This window comes from Pseudomyrmex gracilis, unplaced genomic scaffold (genome assembly GCF_002006095.1).
Source record: "Pseudomyrmex gracilis isolate BER0280 unplaced genomic scaffold, ASM200609v1 scaffold_303, whole genome shotgun sequence".
NCBI classification, from domain to species: domain Eukaryota; kingdom Metazoa; phylum Arthropoda; class Insecta; order Hymenoptera; family Formicidae; genus Pseudomyrmex; species Pseudomyrmex gracilis.
Genome location: NW_018020887.1, coordinates 79,007 through 97,540, shown reverse-complemented (window position 1 = coordinate 97,540; position 18,534 = coordinate 79,007). Strand labels below are relative to the sequence as shown.

General features: G+C 32.8%; 1 protein-coding gene across 6 annotated transcripts in view; it reads right to left on the bottom strand.

Annotated features, from left to right (window-relative positions):
* Positions 1-18,534, bottom strand: part of LOC109859929 — a 97,069-nt gene that overhangs the window by 17,645 nt on the left and 60,890 nt on the right. For 2 of the 6 annotated variants that reach the window (XM_020438663.1, XM_020438665.1), the window contains exons 2-10: positions 12,746-12,803; positions 11,287-11,423; positions 10,319-10,756; positions 9,506-9,827; positions 8,881-9,370; positions 8,633-8,771; positions 8,229-8,406; positions 7,751-7,952; positions 7,228-7,339 (exon numbers count right to left, since the gene is read on the bottom strand). In XM_020438663.1, the coding sequence (XP_020294252.1) occupies positions 7,228-7,339; positions 7,751-7,952; positions 8,229-8,406; positions 8,633-8,771; positions 8,881-9,370; positions 9,506-9,827; positions 10,319-10,756; positions 11,287-11,423; positions 12,746-12,780 (2,053 nt within the window). In that variant the 5' untranslated portion in view covers positions 12,781-12,803. Of the gene's footprint in view, positions 1-7,227; positions 7,340-7,750; positions 7,953-8,228; positions 8,407-8,632; positions 8,772-8,880; positions 9,371-9,505; positions 9,828-10,318; positions 10,757-11,286; positions 11,424-12,745; positions 12,804-18,534 lie in introns of those variants that run through there. The other 4 variants (XM_020438664.1, XM_020438668.1, XM_020438666.1 and 1 more) reach the window with 4 other exon arrangements.

Below are 18,534 nucleotides of genomic sequence, written 5' to 3'. Positions count from 1 at the left end.
CTCTCTCTCTCTCTTTCTCCTTTCTGCAAGAGAAGGGTACTGCGTCGATTTCATCGAGAAGAGTTTCACGAAGCATTCGTGACTGGCGCGATATTTAATAATTGCATGTATGCACGCACGCATAACCATATCTATGCATAACGTGCCTTACTAGGTCTTATTACTTTTAAATTGTAAATACAATTTTATTTAGTTAAAAATATTTGCTGAAGAAAAAGAGTAATCTCTATTCTCTTAATTTTAAATTTTACACCATTTTCTTTTAATAAAGACTTTTAAAGAACATATAATAAATTGAAAATTTTGTTTTTTTCAGTAATTTTATAAAATATATATTTTTCGTAAAATAAAATCATATAATTTTAGTGTAATAAACAACTTGGAAAAAAAGGAAAAAGAAACAATAATAAGATCAATTTAAATTAGCTATGTATTTGTGTTAGGAGTTTTTTTAAATGTTTAAAAATATCAATAAATTTTTTTCTATATATATCTCAAAACTACAGATACGAAATCAGAAAGCGTTTTCAAAACATGTAGAAAGTTGCGAAATTTTCTATATTTCCAAGGTATTATTCAACGTTATTTCACATACAAAACATAAATATATGTATCAGCGTGATTCTCGTTGTTTAACTTGTGAACTCTGTTATAAAGTTATAATACGTAATTGTTACTACGCGTTTTAACAACGACGACATATAAAATACAAATGGCACGGTTGCTCTTGCTTGAGATTTGTTAAACTAAATTGTAATGAATTCTCGTACGCACAAACTATGTACATTTTAATAAGACAAGTAAAATAAAAAGATTAAAAGCTTTATAATAAAGAGTGTTTTAGAATCTTTAATGCCGAGTAATAAAAAAAGAAAAGCAACTTCATGCGCACAAAACCGGATTTGAGCAAATTTCAAGTACAAGCGTTGCTTCGTCGGTTAAAAATTTACTTAATCTGATATGTAAACTTACGATACGCATGAGTTGTCAAGTACGTAATTGTGTCTGATAGCCAAGTAGACTGTGATACAAATTAAATAATACTACAAAATACAAAATGTGTGATATCTCAAAAAATTTATCTTTTCCAAAAAAAGGTAAAAACAGGCACGACACGTATTGTATTTAAATTAATAACTTAAAAATTGATTTAATACTACAAAAACTTCTTTTTTTCTAGAACCTGTTTTACAAAAAGTTCTTTATTATGTACTACAAAACATTCTTTCTCTAAAAATCTGTTTTACAAAATAAGTGATATCAAGAAGTAGCATCAAGTAAACTTTTGAACGTTATTATATTGAAAAACAATATATAATAGAAAACAATATTGAATACAATTTACAATAACATACTTGTGTCAAAAGTAAGACCATGCCTTAACATTTTTCCGTTATTATATACTACAAAACATTCTTTCTCTAAAAACCTATTTTATTGTTAAAAAACAATATATACAAAAGAAGACAATATAGAATAAAAAAACAATATACAATAACATAATTGTGTCTAGAGGAAGACTACGCTTTATCTTTTTTCCGTGATTATTAACTAATCCTTTTTAAAAAAATGCCTAAGTACATAACTATGTATTTTGGTAAGGTTATATTTGTTACTAGAACATAGAGATGTAACAAAAGAAAAACTTTTTTCAAAATATAAAAAATATTTAATGCTAAAAATTTTGGCGCGGCTGCATTGGACAGCCGCACAAAGAAATAATTTCATTATAGTTAAGAAGCAGCCGCGCTAAGTTTTTTTGCATTAAATATTTTTTATATTTTAAAAAACGTTTTTTTGTTGTTACATTGTGTCTGATAGCCAAGTATAATGTGATTTCAGACAATGTTTGTCGCAATAAATCAGAAGAATGTTTAAGTAAAACGTTCTCTCAACGTTTTATAATGTTAACTTCGTTCAATTTTATTTAACATTCAATTAAAAAAAGAACTTTAAAAACACAATTAATTATTTTGTGCAATTCCGCTATTGTTTCTTTCACATATGTAGTTGTTTTTTTTTAATAATAACATTGAGAAACAATAATTGAAAGGTAAGTTAACTGCATTTAATCTTTTTGTTTTTAATGCGCTTTTAACCTTTGTCAATAGATTCAACTAATATTATACATTTATTACGTACATCTTTATTCTTTGTGTGTATTTTCGATTTTTCTCACGAAATCCGACCATTACGGAATCAAGTTTTCTACTGAAGAACCAAAATAGTTTTGCAATACAGTCGTAACTCTAAGAATTTAGAAGAAAAAAGTATAAGAGAGAAATTTTTTTTTCTTTTGATATATTCCCCCAGGATCAAAATCATCTTGTTTATTTGATAAAATTATGAAAAACCGCTTTATGTCATCGCGATAAAATTATGAAAAACCACTTTATGTCATCGCGTATAGCAAACTGTCAAATTTACACGTACAGACGGCGTCATTAATTCGAAGAATAGGCGCGGGGATCACATAAAAAGTCCAGTTGATCCAAATATCCATTAGTCCCAAAATCGGGTGTCCAGTTGTGGACACCCGATTGCTACTAGTTAGTTAGTACGGCGCTCGTTGGCGCTATGAGCAACCGCCCCGCTTGCCCTCCGATCCCCGCGCCTATTCTTCGAATTAATGACGCCGTCTGTACATAAGATCTGTTTGTTTGAATGAAAAAACAGAGAAACAAAACGTAATATGGCTAATGACGGATATTAATCACGATATACATACGGTCACAAATAAAGTGCTAATTAAGTACTTGCACTCGTGTATGCCAAAAGGAATTTATTTTTAATCCTCGAATCTTCCGTGCTCTTCGCAAGTTAATGGGAACAAACGAATAATTAATTTGCGATCAGAGCAGTTGGAGTAGATGGATTAAAATCCAATGAATCCTTGATAAACATCTATGTGGAAGGCGAGCAACGGCCGAGATTGATCTCGACCCAACACACGCACGATTGATACTGAAATGAGATTTACGACCGAACATCTCAAACATTTCGAACATTACCCTGAAAATAAATTCGAATCTTGATTCCTATAATATTTGTTAATAAAAACTTTAATTCTATTTTTTTCATCTTAAAACACTTCTTTCTGTAGATTGGTCTTGCTATTTACATCTTTGCATATATCCCGTAGTGAAAAAATGGAAAATAATATAAAATAAGATAAATGAGGCAAATTAGATACTCAGCGTGAAAGGAGAGCTTCTTTCACCTTGTTATTTCTTCCTTTAGGAGGAAAAACATACAAGAGTAATTTCAAAATGGACGCAGTCGCACTATCAGAAGAGAGAGAGAGAGAGAGAGACCGACCAGACCGATCTGGAAAATTACATTTGCCAGCGGCGTACGAATTACAGACAATTTGTTCGTAACTCTCGTCGCGCATTCACTAAATTACGCGGGCCCTAGATTAGTTTCGAAGATAAAGAAAATAATATTAAAGCAATGTGGTAAAATAAAAAGCAAATATATATAAAAAATATATACATATAAAAGTTGACAAACTGAAAAACTTGAGCAAAGGAAAAGAATAGATAATATCATTGTAGACTAAGAAATATTTTATATAAGTTTGAATTGTTGCTTTAATCTAAATGATCAAACTAGAGTGTGTATATTTTTTTCTCTCATATAAAAAGGATTTTGGTAAATGAGAGATTTATTTATTTCGTGTGAATTGTATCTTTTATACATCAAACATTTATATATCTTTTTATGTTATAAATATTGAGATATTTGATTCGAATAATATTCGAAGACTTTAGAATGTTTCGAAGATATGAAAAATATTTATATGAACAGATTTAATTTATATGATATATGAGCAGCAACACATACAAACACAGATGTAGTTACTCTATTTCTACGTATAAATTATTTATAATTAAATCGTCATTGGCGGCTACTATTCGATTAACTATTTTACAATGCACGTGCGCGTGCGTGCGTGCGTGCGTGTGTATGTGTGTATGTATGTGTATGTGTATACAGTCTGTATATACTTAAATTACCTATGCGAGAGAAAAGAACAGACCGAGTCGATGCAATCACGTATGTATACGCGCGCGCGCGCAGTTATATTGACCATTAATTAGATATTCAATAACGCTCGCAAATTAAATTGTTATTAATAGAGATACGATCTAATTACTTGTTACAAAAATGGTTCTGAGTACGATAAATCAAAACCAAAAAATAAATGTTTTTCTAGTAGAAAAATAGCATCGGCTTTAATAATCTTCTTTACGTGATCGTACACACTGGATTGCACACATTTTTTAAATAATATTACCGAGATGCAGTACTTCGAAATTTGCTCGCAAGACATGTTTTTATATAAACAACAATTTTATATATATATATATAATATTGCATACACTATAATAATTAAAAAATTATAATAAGCTGCAAAAATATCCGTTATTCAAATTTCTCCATACTTTTATATCAAATTTTATATTGCCTTTTATATTATTTAGAGTTTAGTATATACATATTTGTACGTAAAACAATCTCACACATTTTCTGTTATTTTAAATAGAATCTTCATAAACCCTGATTTTCTAAACCTCTGAACTTGTTACAGGGAGTTTTGAAAATGAGATATCTTTTGGTAAGTTTTTAAAGAAAAGAAAAAAATAAAAACAACATCAAAACTAATGTTATTTTTAAAATTTAGAATGTTAAATAAAGTTCTATGAAGTTTTATCAATGTTTTGAAACGTTTTAACTAATAAAGTATGGTAATAAGATATCGCGTCGGACATAAATGTCAAGATTTACAGAATTAATACAGCGCATTATATAATGCGCATAAGTTAAATATTTGGTAACATGTTTATGTTGAAAACAGGACGAAACTATAGATCTAGAGTCTACATAAATTGTCTATATAAACAAATATGCGTAATGAATTAATCAAAGAAAAAAACACACAAATTAAATCTGGTTTTTTCATTGTATTATAAATTAAATTTGTATAATAAAACCTAAACTAAATTATATTAGAAATACTTTTATACGCGATCGAGCATACCTGTGAATCTTCGTTTTTGCATGTTTTTGACATCATAATCACTTTGATAAGAAAGCAGAAGAGCTTTTGATCGCCAAAACAACTCTTTCTTGCCATCACTCGCGAACTTTGCATTATACGAAAAAAAATCACAATCGGTGCACTTTCTAATCACGCGCGTCTATCGAACGATCGACACAACGTGTCAAGGACACACAAAGACGGCCGGCCGCAAACTCGAAGGTCACGAAAGGACTTTTCAGATCGCGTGACGACAGGATGAGTTAGATCCTGTTTCTCTGACAACGCGTTGCCGATTTTCAAATTACTTTCCTATAATATCACGATGGCGATAGTGAGAATATCGTTTGCCGGCCTTTGCCACAAGTGGTTGCGTCCTGAAAACCACCTGATTCTGCGCGAGAGAGAGCGAGAAAGAGAGAGAGAGAGAGAGAAAGAGCACATAGGAGCAACGTTGTAGAATATACACAGACGAGAAATTCGGGAGAAACGTCTACTTTCACTTTAGTATCTCAACAGTTGGCACTAACACCGATCTGTTAAAGAGAAAAACAGACAATCTACCATCAACGTATTTTTATCGCTCTAATAGGCAAAGTTGACAGTGTCATCCTTTCGCAAGAAAAGCTGCACACCCTTTTGACGGCGTGGCTCGCCATCGACAACTCTTTGTCTTTCATTTCATCACTACAGGATCGATCCTTCGATGCAAGTAAACAGACGGAAAAGAAAACGAGAACACCGAGGATGTTTTGTCCTTAATTAAACCACGAAAAATCAGACGCACTTTGAGAGATAGAGAGAAAGAGAAAGAGAGAGAGAGAGAGAGAGAGAGAGAGAGAGAGAGAAAGAAAAAGAAAGAAGGAAAGAGAAAAATCATAAAAAAGTCTTTTTCGAACACGATCCTTTTTCTCACTACAATTCGATCATTATCTTCAGAATAACGAGATAAAACACTGGTCCCTGTGTGCTCAACGAAACTTTTCTATAATCTTAATTCGATATAAGAGATATTCTCGTGATTTTCACGCTTTGTGGTAACGGAAACATCTCGTGCTTTCAATCGAAACGGAGTCGCGACAAATGTACACGCACGCTCGTCCTTCGACGAGGAGCACCTTACAAGGGGTTTCCTGTTTTCTAGCCTATCGACTACCATGCACCCAGTGTCATCTCGCAGAAACTAAGCCGGTCACGCCTGCGTTCTCGTAAACCGCAGCTATTCGCGACGCCTACGTTTGATCGCGCATGACGCGATAACAAGGCGCGAATTTAGCAGTATTTGATGTGAACAACAATTGATAGCAAATATAAACAAAGTTGCTGGCAATTTAGATTGATGAGAATATCTAATATGATTGCGTCACAATACGTCCGAAAATTACTGATGTTGACCGTCAAACAAAACGAAAAAGAAACATAAAATAGAAAACGTATACGATTTGCCATCTGTACTTAAAAAAACAATACAAAAAAATAAAAACATAATCTAAGAAAAATGCTCTTAAAAAAAAGTACAGATTCCATTTGTTTTACAGATAACATTTTTTCTTTGATGTCTGAAAAATCACTCTTTCTAGTGGAAGTACGATACTGCCGATATCAACATTGGTTCGTACTACTGGACAATGTACGTAAGATTATAAGAGTACATACTATACAACGACAAGTTTAGCAAATTATATATACAAATGAAAACTAAAAAATGCACACACACACACACATATAGATGTGTGCGTATATACATATGTGTACATAATTAGTATTTACGCATAATTAGTATTTACTTCGAAATTAAAAAAAGCATAAATACGTATTCGATGGTACAAGATGCTCGATAAAATGAAGAAATGAGAACAAGGAACGACAAGAATTCTTGTGCCTTGATAATTTTGTTCTAATATGTTTTTTTTTATTCAACATTAGAGCATGTCATAAGAAAAAAATAAATTTTGTTTTCTAATAGTAACATCTCTGTTTTGCGAAGATATGCAAAAATTGTTTTTTCATCCTATTGCAAATCTATAAACGGAGTGATTCATTATACGAAAAAATGGTCAAAATATGAGTCACAGATACAAACACATGAAGTATGTACAAGTGACTTTTGTCAAGTAATAAAAATATATTTAAAAATTATATGTAAAAAACTATATGTAAAAATTTATATCTTAATCACTCACCAGTTTGCGTACTACTGTCGAAAAATGTACTCGATGTTTCGACGGTCATAGTCGCAAAAGTGCCATCTGTAATTTGAGCCGAACTATCTCTTCGTCCGCGGTATCTTTGAACCTGTAAAACACAGAAAGCAAAGATTTCAGAAAAAGATCGAGCTTTCTTATCGCGACTAAAGTAAAATCAATATTAAGTAAACGTTCAATAACTTCGAGCAAGTTTTAATGTAGTTTTACACACATTTTTCTTGCACACGTGTATAGTTCTAAAAATATACACGTGTAATACATATTATTTTTGTTTTTTATCATATATTTCTTGATTTTTAATATTAATTTCTATTTTTCAGATAAGAAGTCAAACATTTTTTGTACGTATCTATTTTTGTGGTTACGATGGTCCTTTTTAAGTTTATGCAAATTCCGTAAGAATTTCCAGTTTTATGATTATTTATTAACAAAAACTCGTGTAATTTTTATTACACAACGTTCAAACATTTTATTATTTGAATTACAGACGGGAACAAACCGTGTCGTCGCTCTGAGAGCTCTGTCGCCTAAAATTACGACATCGAATCATCTCTTCGGTGGTGCTTTGCCGTCGAAAGCCGCGCGCTATCAGAATCTCCTCGGTAGTAGATTGTCGTCTTATTATCGGCGCATGTTGAATGCTGGGTGCACGAGCACAGGGACTGGGATCTCTGGACGAACATGAGGAACTATCCGGCGATCTGCAGTACGAAACACATTATTCGATATACTTGGAATCTCTCAAAATAATTATAAATTATGAGAATTATAATATTATTTTTTCTTTTCTTCTACAACATCAAATATATTCTCTTCATAACAATATTTTAATAAAACATCATTGACTCTTAAACAAATATGTTGATACTTTTTCAATTTGCATATATATTGTATAATTAATCGAATAAAGTAAAAGGACACATACACACATCGTTGTTTGTGTAGTTTGTGTTAAAAAATCAATAATCAACAGATACCTTGGTGGTCTACCAGCCATGGAGGTGGATTGTCTTCTCAATCGAGCTTTCCTCTGCCTGATAGGACTGATATCTCTCTTATCAACTGTTCTGTCCGGGCTCAAATGGGTTTTTGAATCGCGACGTCGCGGATAAGACGCGGAATCCGGACTCAAGGAATCTCTTCGTGCCTTTCGACCTTTAAAAATATAAGGAAAAAAATTTAAATCTAGTTTTCTGCGGTTTTACTTATATAATTGTTACACAACAGGTTTTTTTATATTTATTTTCTTCAATTTTCTTTTTTACAGTTTTCTCAATTTTTACGTAAACATTTTTGCAAATGGCATGTATATATATATATATGCCATATATATATATAGATGCGACAACTGAATTAACTAGAACTACAACGGTCGGTATACCTCCATCGTCAGGATCCGGTGATAACGTTGGTTGACTACCGCGACGACCCGGGGATGGCATTGATTCGTCTATCGCTGCCTGTTGGCGTGTCAGTCTCAGCAATTTATTCGGTGAAACCTCTTTACCCTTGTAATAACACTGTCAAAAGAAACAAAATATATTTATTTAAAAAATTGATTTATATTTATATTAAATGTGCATCTATGTGTTTTTAAAATCTATAATCTATCTTATGTGTGTTGTTTACCTGTGTAGTCGAATCTCGTCGAGTGGAAAGCAAGGGATGCGTAGGTGTGTTATTGACATTCGGGGAACCGACTGGACTGGAGCTACCGGATGTCGAAGTATTAGGAAGCGGGAGACTACTTCCAGTCGTCGGCGAAATAGCTGGTGGTGTTACCGAGGACATAACGATAGTTGGCGGACTCACGCCGGTATCTAGATTGATACCAGACTTGTTTTCAGTCTTCGTGTCTACGCTCAAGGTTGACAAAGTGGACACTGTTGGTGCGGTGTTGATTGTCACTGTCATCGTTTTTGATTCGCCTACGGTGGTAGCGGTCGTGGTGGTGACGGCGACGGCTGCGGTGGTGATGACAGATGTCTTTCCGTCAACAGTCAAAGATGTGGCAGTTTGCCCCGTTGCTTTTGTGTCGTTCGCTACGGGAACGGTTTTAGCTTCGATACTGCTCGATCTCTCACTCTTTTCTGAGCTTCTCTGAGTTTCCAAGTGATCTCTGAAATAAAAGAATTAGTGAACTTGTCATCGTGCCAATTACATCGTGTCACTACTAAGTAAAATTTGAAATTTATCCGTTTATTTTTCTCTTTTTTTGTTTTTTTATACAACTACTATCGCGCTTTACACTGACCTAACTGCACTACTGGCCGCGCTGTCTGTGCTGGAAGCGCTCGGTCTCTGATCATTTCTGTAATATTTCGTGGGAGTAATGCCACCTCCGTCGATCGACTGTTGGGATCGTCTACGTTTATGATGACTACAGGTGTGCATGCGTTCACCGGGACTCGAAGAAGATTGTCCTGCAATTGATGATTGTCCCGATAATTGTCCAATCGACGGTTGTCCATTCGATGATTGTCCAATCGATGATTGTGCTATTATCGAATCTTTCCTCGTCGTAGATTTTGCACTCTCACCCGAACCTCGACGAGAATATCTTGATTCACCGGAGCCTGTATAATGAAATATACTCAATATTAGACAATAATCTCTCTCTCTCTCTCTCTCTCACACACACACACACACAAAATATACCACACATATTAACATTTATTTTTGTAGCCGGGTTTCACGGTTAATTGTTGGTTTTAATATAAATATGAAAATTTAAAACATTCGCTAAGCACAATAAACATTATGTGTACATTGTTACAATTGTTAAAAAAAGCTTATGTTCTTGAAGAAACAAATAAAAATTGTTGATAATTAACAAAATTATAATTTTGTTTGCAATAAAGCTGTACACATAAATATTATTATTATTTGCTGAAACTTCTTTTGTCAGCAATTAACGTTCTGCAAAATGTCATTTCTCTCTCCAGTTCAAAAACTAATCATTAGATCTCGAGATAATTGCGCGCGAGCACGGATAAGTTTAGGTCGTGTCTCGGATATTGCCGCAAAAAGTGTCGAATTACTTTTCTCTCGTTTTGAAAAACTTCACCTCGTCTCGGTGAGGGCGAGATGACCGTGGGCGGTTGCTGCGGTGTCGCATCCTTCTTGCTCCAGAGTCTGGCTATATCGTTCTTGAAGTCGCTGATGGCGGATTCGCGCCTGGACTTGGTTGACAACTGGCTTCGAATGCCGCTGTCAACCGAGCTCTCTCGCCTTTTTCGCAGACTGGCCAAATGGCTGGCGTCCGTGGTGGCCTGTCGTGGCCAGGGTAGCGACTTGGCGATGTCAGCCAAGGTTTCTCTGCGAGAGAGCTTGCTGCCGCGTCCGCTTTTTCCAGACGTGCCGCCGCCGCTCCATTCGCGCAAAATGTCGGTCAGTTGAGCGAGACTCGATCGTCGACGGCGTTGATTCGTTGGGGAAGAATTTTGGGTTTCGTTTGGGGGTGAAATTGACGTAATTTGCGCCGCTGAATCTCGCCTGCCTGTTCCTAAGCAAACGTGTTAGTGCTTGTAACGCTTGAGAAATTGTATTGTTTGTTATCAACCAGACATCAAGATAAAGATTATATCTTTGTTACCGTCTTGTTACGAGGAAACGTCTAATGCGACTATAATTCGTGTAAGAAAACATTATTTCATGAATGAATTGATTAGTTTATTCGAAAAAAATCAAAGATATGTGTAACGGTATAGTATAATGCACAATTAAGACTATTTTTATTCAATCTTTCACATTTTTTTCTATACATACGTATTATTTTCACATATTTTTCAGAAATCAAAATGTTAATTATAATTTATTATAAAGATGCAAAACAAAAAGAAAATAATATAAATATAGAGAATATAAATATTGCTAAAGCTCTTGCTCTTTAATATCTTTGTAATAACATTCCGAACACTTATTACACACATCGTGATAATAAAACGATTTTTGCATGAGAGTACCATTGCATTTCCATAATGTAGTTTTGCGTGGAAAAAGCTGATTACAACTCAAAAGCGTGTCTATGCATACCCAGTCGTTGCTTCAGAGTAGATTCTTCTACTTGCTCTCGTACGAGGTCGTCCCAGCCGTTGCCGCCCTGCCATACCAGACCGACCTGATGGCTCAAGATCGGCAGGTTGCACACAAAACAAATCGCCGTCATTGTCCTGAAAAAGGAAAGTGCGCGGTGTCGGCTTAAATCAGGTGGAAACGTGCGCGAATATCCGTTTGCTGCCAAAACTCTCACGGGCGAAACGGAAGAAGAAAGGTGCACCTTTCAACGATTAAAATTGAATGTGAAACCAGGCCATGCCAACAGAACGCTCAAAAGTGATAACTTTTTCGAAGTCGTGGTTTCTCGCAAGCTCTCAAAATCGCAACAGGACGAATGTTTTCGTCATGTTTAAAAAAGTTAAGCTATATCCGTGAAATATTCGTCAATCAAAAGAAAATAAAGAGCGCGAATTGATATTGATATTTGTACAGTTGTGTAGTATGGTTGTGCAAGACGTCTTGTTCTTTTTTTTTTTTTTTTCCACAGCGAAACCACTCTTCGGTCTACGCTTACTTCGTGTGAATACGATCGAAAGAACTCAACGAGATACCCAAGATAATACAAACGTAGCTAAGTAGAACAACACTCTAACAATAGACACAATATAACGCAGGTGTAATAAATAATATAATTAACGGACCGGGCTGGCGGTTGTGTAAGCTCTATCGTCAACTTCTGATGGAAAACACACGAGAATAACGCTTTGCGTAAAAACATATTTACATATCATAACACTGTCGCAAGTAGAGCATTTAGTAAGAAGACTTAAAGAAATATTCAAAGACATTCACACTCACAAAATAGTATGTGTATATACATACATATGTACATATACATATATATATACACACACACACACACATATATATATATATATATATATGTATATTAAGCGTAATATAACTACAAATAAATATACTATACTACTTCATCTCTTTTTACAAGATACATTCGCGCTATATAAACTTATTGTAACAATATGTAAACGCTCACATCGGACATTTAATATATGTACAATGAAATTCTTTAAATCATTCGGAATTAGCATAAATTTAAATATGAATAGAGTAGAGACTTCAAGAATAGCAAGTAAATGTGAGAGTCATTCTAGCGTATGCAAAGCTCGAGATTGTCGAGCTCACACAAGTCGACATCAGCCATCAGTCCAAGGAATGTTAACGCAGCGTGTTCCGCGAGCGCCGATGAACGTCATTCCAAAAGCGTGAATGCATAAAGAAACTCCATATACGTTATATTATACATATATACATGGTACACAGGCATGTGTGCGCGTATACATGTATATACATATAATACTATAATAATTTTTACAAATTACTAGAGCGAGAAAGAGCCGCAAATTGTTTTTCTCATATAATACAGCGCACAATGAAAACTTTTTAGAAGGCATTTATCTGATTTGATGTTTTCGACCTGTAATGTCGATGCCTTGGGCTCTGCAACGACATCGCATGGCAAGGACCTGGCTGACCTGCAAAAGACACACACGCACAAAACTTTTTTTTTCGACAGAATTCGCTACCGAATCGAATTAGTAAAGTAGTTTGATGTAAAAGAAGCATCTCGCTCTCGATGATACTATATCCTGAAAAAGTGTAAATTACCACGGAAGTAATCGATTATCTGCGCTGTTTTTGTGTAACACCGCGCTGTGGAAGGAAGAAAAATGGTTCTTACGCAAGAGAACTATCGAAAACTCATAAATTAATTTCTCTCAGAACGTATGTGATAATTTTACGAGAGAAATTATAATGATATTTTTGCATTTATGTGTGTATGAATATAAATTATATGTTATATATGTATAGTGAGATAAACAGCAACACTGTATTTTACTGAAATTTGAATACAAAGAATAATGTTTTATTGCTCTTTATTAATATGATAATGACATGTATAAAAATACATTTAAAGATAATTTTATTTTTATTCAAAAAGAGAAGAAAAGATATTTTACAATTTGTTGTATAATGTTAGATATAAAAATATTTTTATATAATCGATAAATTATGTATTTTTATAGAAAATAATTGCACAGTGCATAGAGCAAATAGTGTGAGCGTATGCAACCGGCATAACTTTGATCAATTATCAAAAATATACAATTAGTGTGTGTTTATAGAATTTATAACAATATAAATATGATATCTTTCTGTCTCTCTCTTTCTCTCTCATATAGTTTTTGATTATGATACGCGTATTATTATATATACACGAATTTATTAAATCCTTTAACGTATAATATACGAGCGTATCATTATGTACGAAAACAATGGTTTCTCGAAATATTTTCCGCATTAATCGAAATGTTTCAACAATTATTTAGTGATATAACACCTCAGTGTTATTATCTCATATGTGATTTTGAGTATCTATCGCGATTTATAACATATATATGTATACATATCGCGATTTATAATATAATATATTGTCAGAATGCATTTATAAAGATTTTTATTAATTAATTCTTTTCCATCTATATATTCACATGTTACAAAGTCAATTAATTTACGTAATATATGAATACTTTTTTGACATACATAGTATTTCTTTTTTTAATACGTTTAAGCTTTATCAAAACGAGTTTTTAACAAACGTTAAAGATGCTGCTCGTAATTTTTATAGAGTTTCTACAACGTCGATTTGATGATTAAATTTCATTATGTTAATAAAAACTTTTTTCACTGTGTCACAATAATATATTATCTCTTTAAAACTTGGACTTCTGCATAGTTCTCTATGTTAGGAGAAATCTACCAACTTCAATCCGTTCATATGCTAATGCGGTTGATCGTTAACGAAAGAAGTTTAACGACTTCCTGTATAGGATGAATGAAAAGAGAAGTAATTTTTTCAATGAATGACAACAGCGTTTCAATAAGGTGCAAGTTACAGTTTTCTAGGAGTACCGTGGACGGTAAAAGCAATAGCTCGTCCAAAATCTAAACTTGAAACGTGCGCTGGCAACAATTAATTAATCTTTCTGCCAAACCTGTAGGATTTACTTATGCACCAAGTGACCTAATTAGTGATTCACTTGTCCCGATTACTTCGCTTCGTCAAACAAACGAGCATCGGTAACGAACTTCGGTGTCTAATATCGATTGTCAATAAGTTCGAACGCGCGCGTAGAGTTTCTTCCGTGAGAGGGCTGAAATTTAACGTTACTTATATAGTTTTAGTAGTGGCGCTTTTATCGATTAAAACTTGCAGTTTTTTGATATTCTTTTCTGTCTTTGTTAGATTTGCGTAATTATCGTTTGCGTTTAAAAACTTTTATGGAAAATTTCTTCGAAGATTTTGTAGAAAATCTTGTTGTGATTTTTTTGATGAAAAAAATAATAATTACAATTAATATACAGATGAAAATACAATACTCTTGTGTTTTCCAAGCTTATATTGTTACAACGGAGACACGCGTGCCAAATCGACCGGTCAAAACATCACACTATATCGCCATAATGCATGGTTTAACGTCACTTTGCGGCTTGCATTATCGGCCAGCGAAATGTCTGTGCGTCATTAATACGACAGCTTTGACATTTCCTGCTTCAACATCTATTGTGCGATAATGATACCGATTACGAGTAGTAGATAAAAGGCAAAACACTGTATACAATCGTAAAGCCAACTGGTCCGCGCGCGTTTTTAAGATAAAAAAAAATACAACGATTAATTTGTAATACAATGATTATATGAGGATTAATTTGTGGTGAAGAAAATATTTTTATTTACTATATTTGTATATAGGTATATTGAATACATTTTATAATATCAAATTTCTAGTATATTTGTAATATCAAATTTTTTTGTTATAAAAAAAGGTTAAAATTATATGAAATGCTATCAGAATCAGAATTCAGTAAAGATAGAAAAGTAAGTTTTGTAAATTTTGCAAACAAATTCTCAAAACCAAAATAGAAATAGTATTAGACGCGTCATTTACTTGTTTTTATCGTGCCGTTGAGCATTTTCAACTGAATGATGTTCTTTATGTTTATCATTCTCGAGTTGTGCTATTGCACGAAACGACTGCACCGTAATGCGTAATGAATTATGCCTTATATACAGGCGCGTCATGTTAACATTGAAATTATGAACAAGCAGCTGATATTCTGCGAGATCATATTTGCTCTTGAATTTAATTTCACGCAACACGACGCGCGTATGGAATTCGAGGCGTTGTAATCGGAAACTAGTATGTATAGGTGAGATGCAAGAAAGCTGTAACATTTCCAAATATTGTAAACGTTGATACGCAACGTTCTATCGCGTCACATTTGTTAATTGCAATAACAATAATACAGCGATATGATTAAAATGTTGCATCGTTAATTCTTTCTAGAAAACTCTTTTCTATATATGTTCCCAATTTAACCGGAATAAAGACTAATTTTTTTTTAATTTTGAAAAAAGTAATCAAGAATAAAAAAATTAAAGTGTAGTAATTATCTGTTCCTTTTTTTTTTTTATAACTGTATATATGAATCTACAACACTCCAATCTCCTTTTGCAATCTTTTCAAAGTTAAAAGAAAAACAGTCATAGAAACTTTATTTTTTCTAGAATGTAAGTACAGAAAATATTTTAAATATTAATCATAATTTCAGCGAGCGTTATTATTGTATAACACATTATATACACACCATCTCTTAATACAAAATAATAATCATTATTATTCCGTTTTATCTAGTTACATATAAAACGCTACGTGCACTTGGGAAACTGTTCGTGATGAGAAAAAGCGTCTTGAAACATTTTCTCGAAAATAACCCGCAGATATCGCGAGAGATCACCGTGATTGCGGCCGTGTAAAAACGAGCAAAGTTTATCCACAGAAAACTCGTAGAGGACTCGAAGAGATAGTTCCCGGCACAAATTGAAGGACTCGTCTTGCGAATTGCGACGCAGATCGTCTTAATAAAATCCGACCCCAAAACTCTCCCTCTCTCTCTCTCTCTCTCTCTTCCTCTCTTTCTCTCACTCACTTACTCATAAGAAAAACTCGTCCCTTCTCCATGTTTTGAAAACGAATGAGCTGGCGACTAGTAACGGTTAGATGAGAGAAAAACTGAATATAGAAAAAATAAAAAAAATAAAAAAAATTAGAAGAGAAGAACCATACTTGAGATGAAATAACTTCTTTCCTATGCATCTAGCGTTTGTTCTAGATAACAGTAAAAAAAAAGTCTTAGAATAAGTAAAAATAAAAGAACGCAAACAATTGTTTTCTAAAAAATATTGTTTTACATTAATATATTATTTGAATAATAATATATTTTCAACTAATTAAATTAGTCATTAAGAGCCAAACGCTGGAAGTTCGTGTGAAACGAATATATTAATATATATACACATACTGATATATTATACAATTAATATATTGATATATTGATAGAATTGAATTTTCAATTCAAAATTCAATTGTATAATTTACACTGAAAAAAATATATATATATGTATTGTATATATATGATAATTCAATTCCTTAATTCATATAGAATGCTGGATTTACATCACATGTATGAGAAATGTTCGTTTTCTCTCCTATCTAATTTTTAAAATATTGCGAAAAAAACTCGGCCAGAAGTCGAATCTCGCTTTCCGTGCGATCGCTCTCCCAATTCGACTACCGAGGCACTCGGTTTCTCTCACAATATTCAGATATCAAGCCACGAGAATAAACGCAGCTACTAACGCATCTTTCGACCGGCGTGATTTAAACGAAGAAATAAGTAAGGCTCTTGAATAAACTAACATTAAATTGGTCTTTCAAATATATGTACATTATACAAATAATATATAATATATATATAATATTTATATAATAATATATTATGTGTAATATATTATATAATAATATATATATACCAGATAGTATATTCGTAGATGTGTTTGTCTGTAAAATCATTTAAGAATATGAAACCAAACGTATTTTTTATGTAACTTGTAAAAACATAATTTACAATACGCTTTTTGCGAGTAATCTACGTATGTGATCCGTGTTTTTAAACTTTGAAATGTTTTTTCTAAATATGAGAAAACATATTATGAAGGATCTAAAAATTTACCTGAATTAATATTCTACAGACCTGAAACACGCATTTCAGATTTAAAAGAAAAACCATGAAAAATATACGGCGGAAGTCATATATACAGAAAAGTGGAAAAGAAGAACAGGATTTATAAAAGATGAACTGTATCCTGTATAAAAGGCATAGAACAAAGATTTTCCTGTTTTAAAATATTAAAATTATATTACATAACATGGCGCAGAAATGATATTTTCTCCGTAAATGATGTCTCGACTTAACGGTAACAATATGCACGTTTTGTAAACTCGATCACGTCTGCCACGCATTAAAGCTTTCGGTCAAGTTAAATATTTGAGGATGACAGAGAATCGATAATGGAAGTACCAATATACGCTTCACACGTAAATGTTTTCGTATATAAAGCAGTAAATATTTAGAGAACATTATTCGAGGATATGCGTCATATTTTTAATAAACATAATTTAATATCAATTTTCATTAAAAGTATTAATTATTGAGCGCGTACTGATAATGCATATTGATAACGCATTATTATTATTATACGCATTTATAATTATTCAATATATTATTAATTATTTAATGTACATTGATACGTACTAAATATATATACATATATTGATTTTTTCAATAATTTCTATATTTTATTCATTCTTATTGCAATAAAAAATATTATTACTTTATAGCTATATTGCTTATATTTTGCAGGATTAAACAAATTCAACTGTTTGTAATATTATAAGCAACTTATTGCCATAAATATATATATTGCCATATTTGACAAGATATATATAAAGTTTGCTGGATGACGAACATTTTACGAGTATTTTCTATTGAGAGACCGCTTTTCGCGAAACAATCGCCCGCGTAATGGAGACAATACAAATCACAAGATACTTGTCCCAAGAGCGGTTATATCTAAGGCTCGATATAGAAGAAATACTGATCCACAGGTGGGCGTTAAAAGATAGAAGACATGACGACGACAGTCGGTAAATATCCTTCTCTCGAATACCTTTCGCAAGAAAAACTTCTGACGCAAGAAACAATATGATTTTTTTTCTCTACAATATCTACTTCGCAAGTTATCATGTCGCGCAAAATAATAAGTACAAATTGCACATATGATCCACTTACATACGTCAGTCA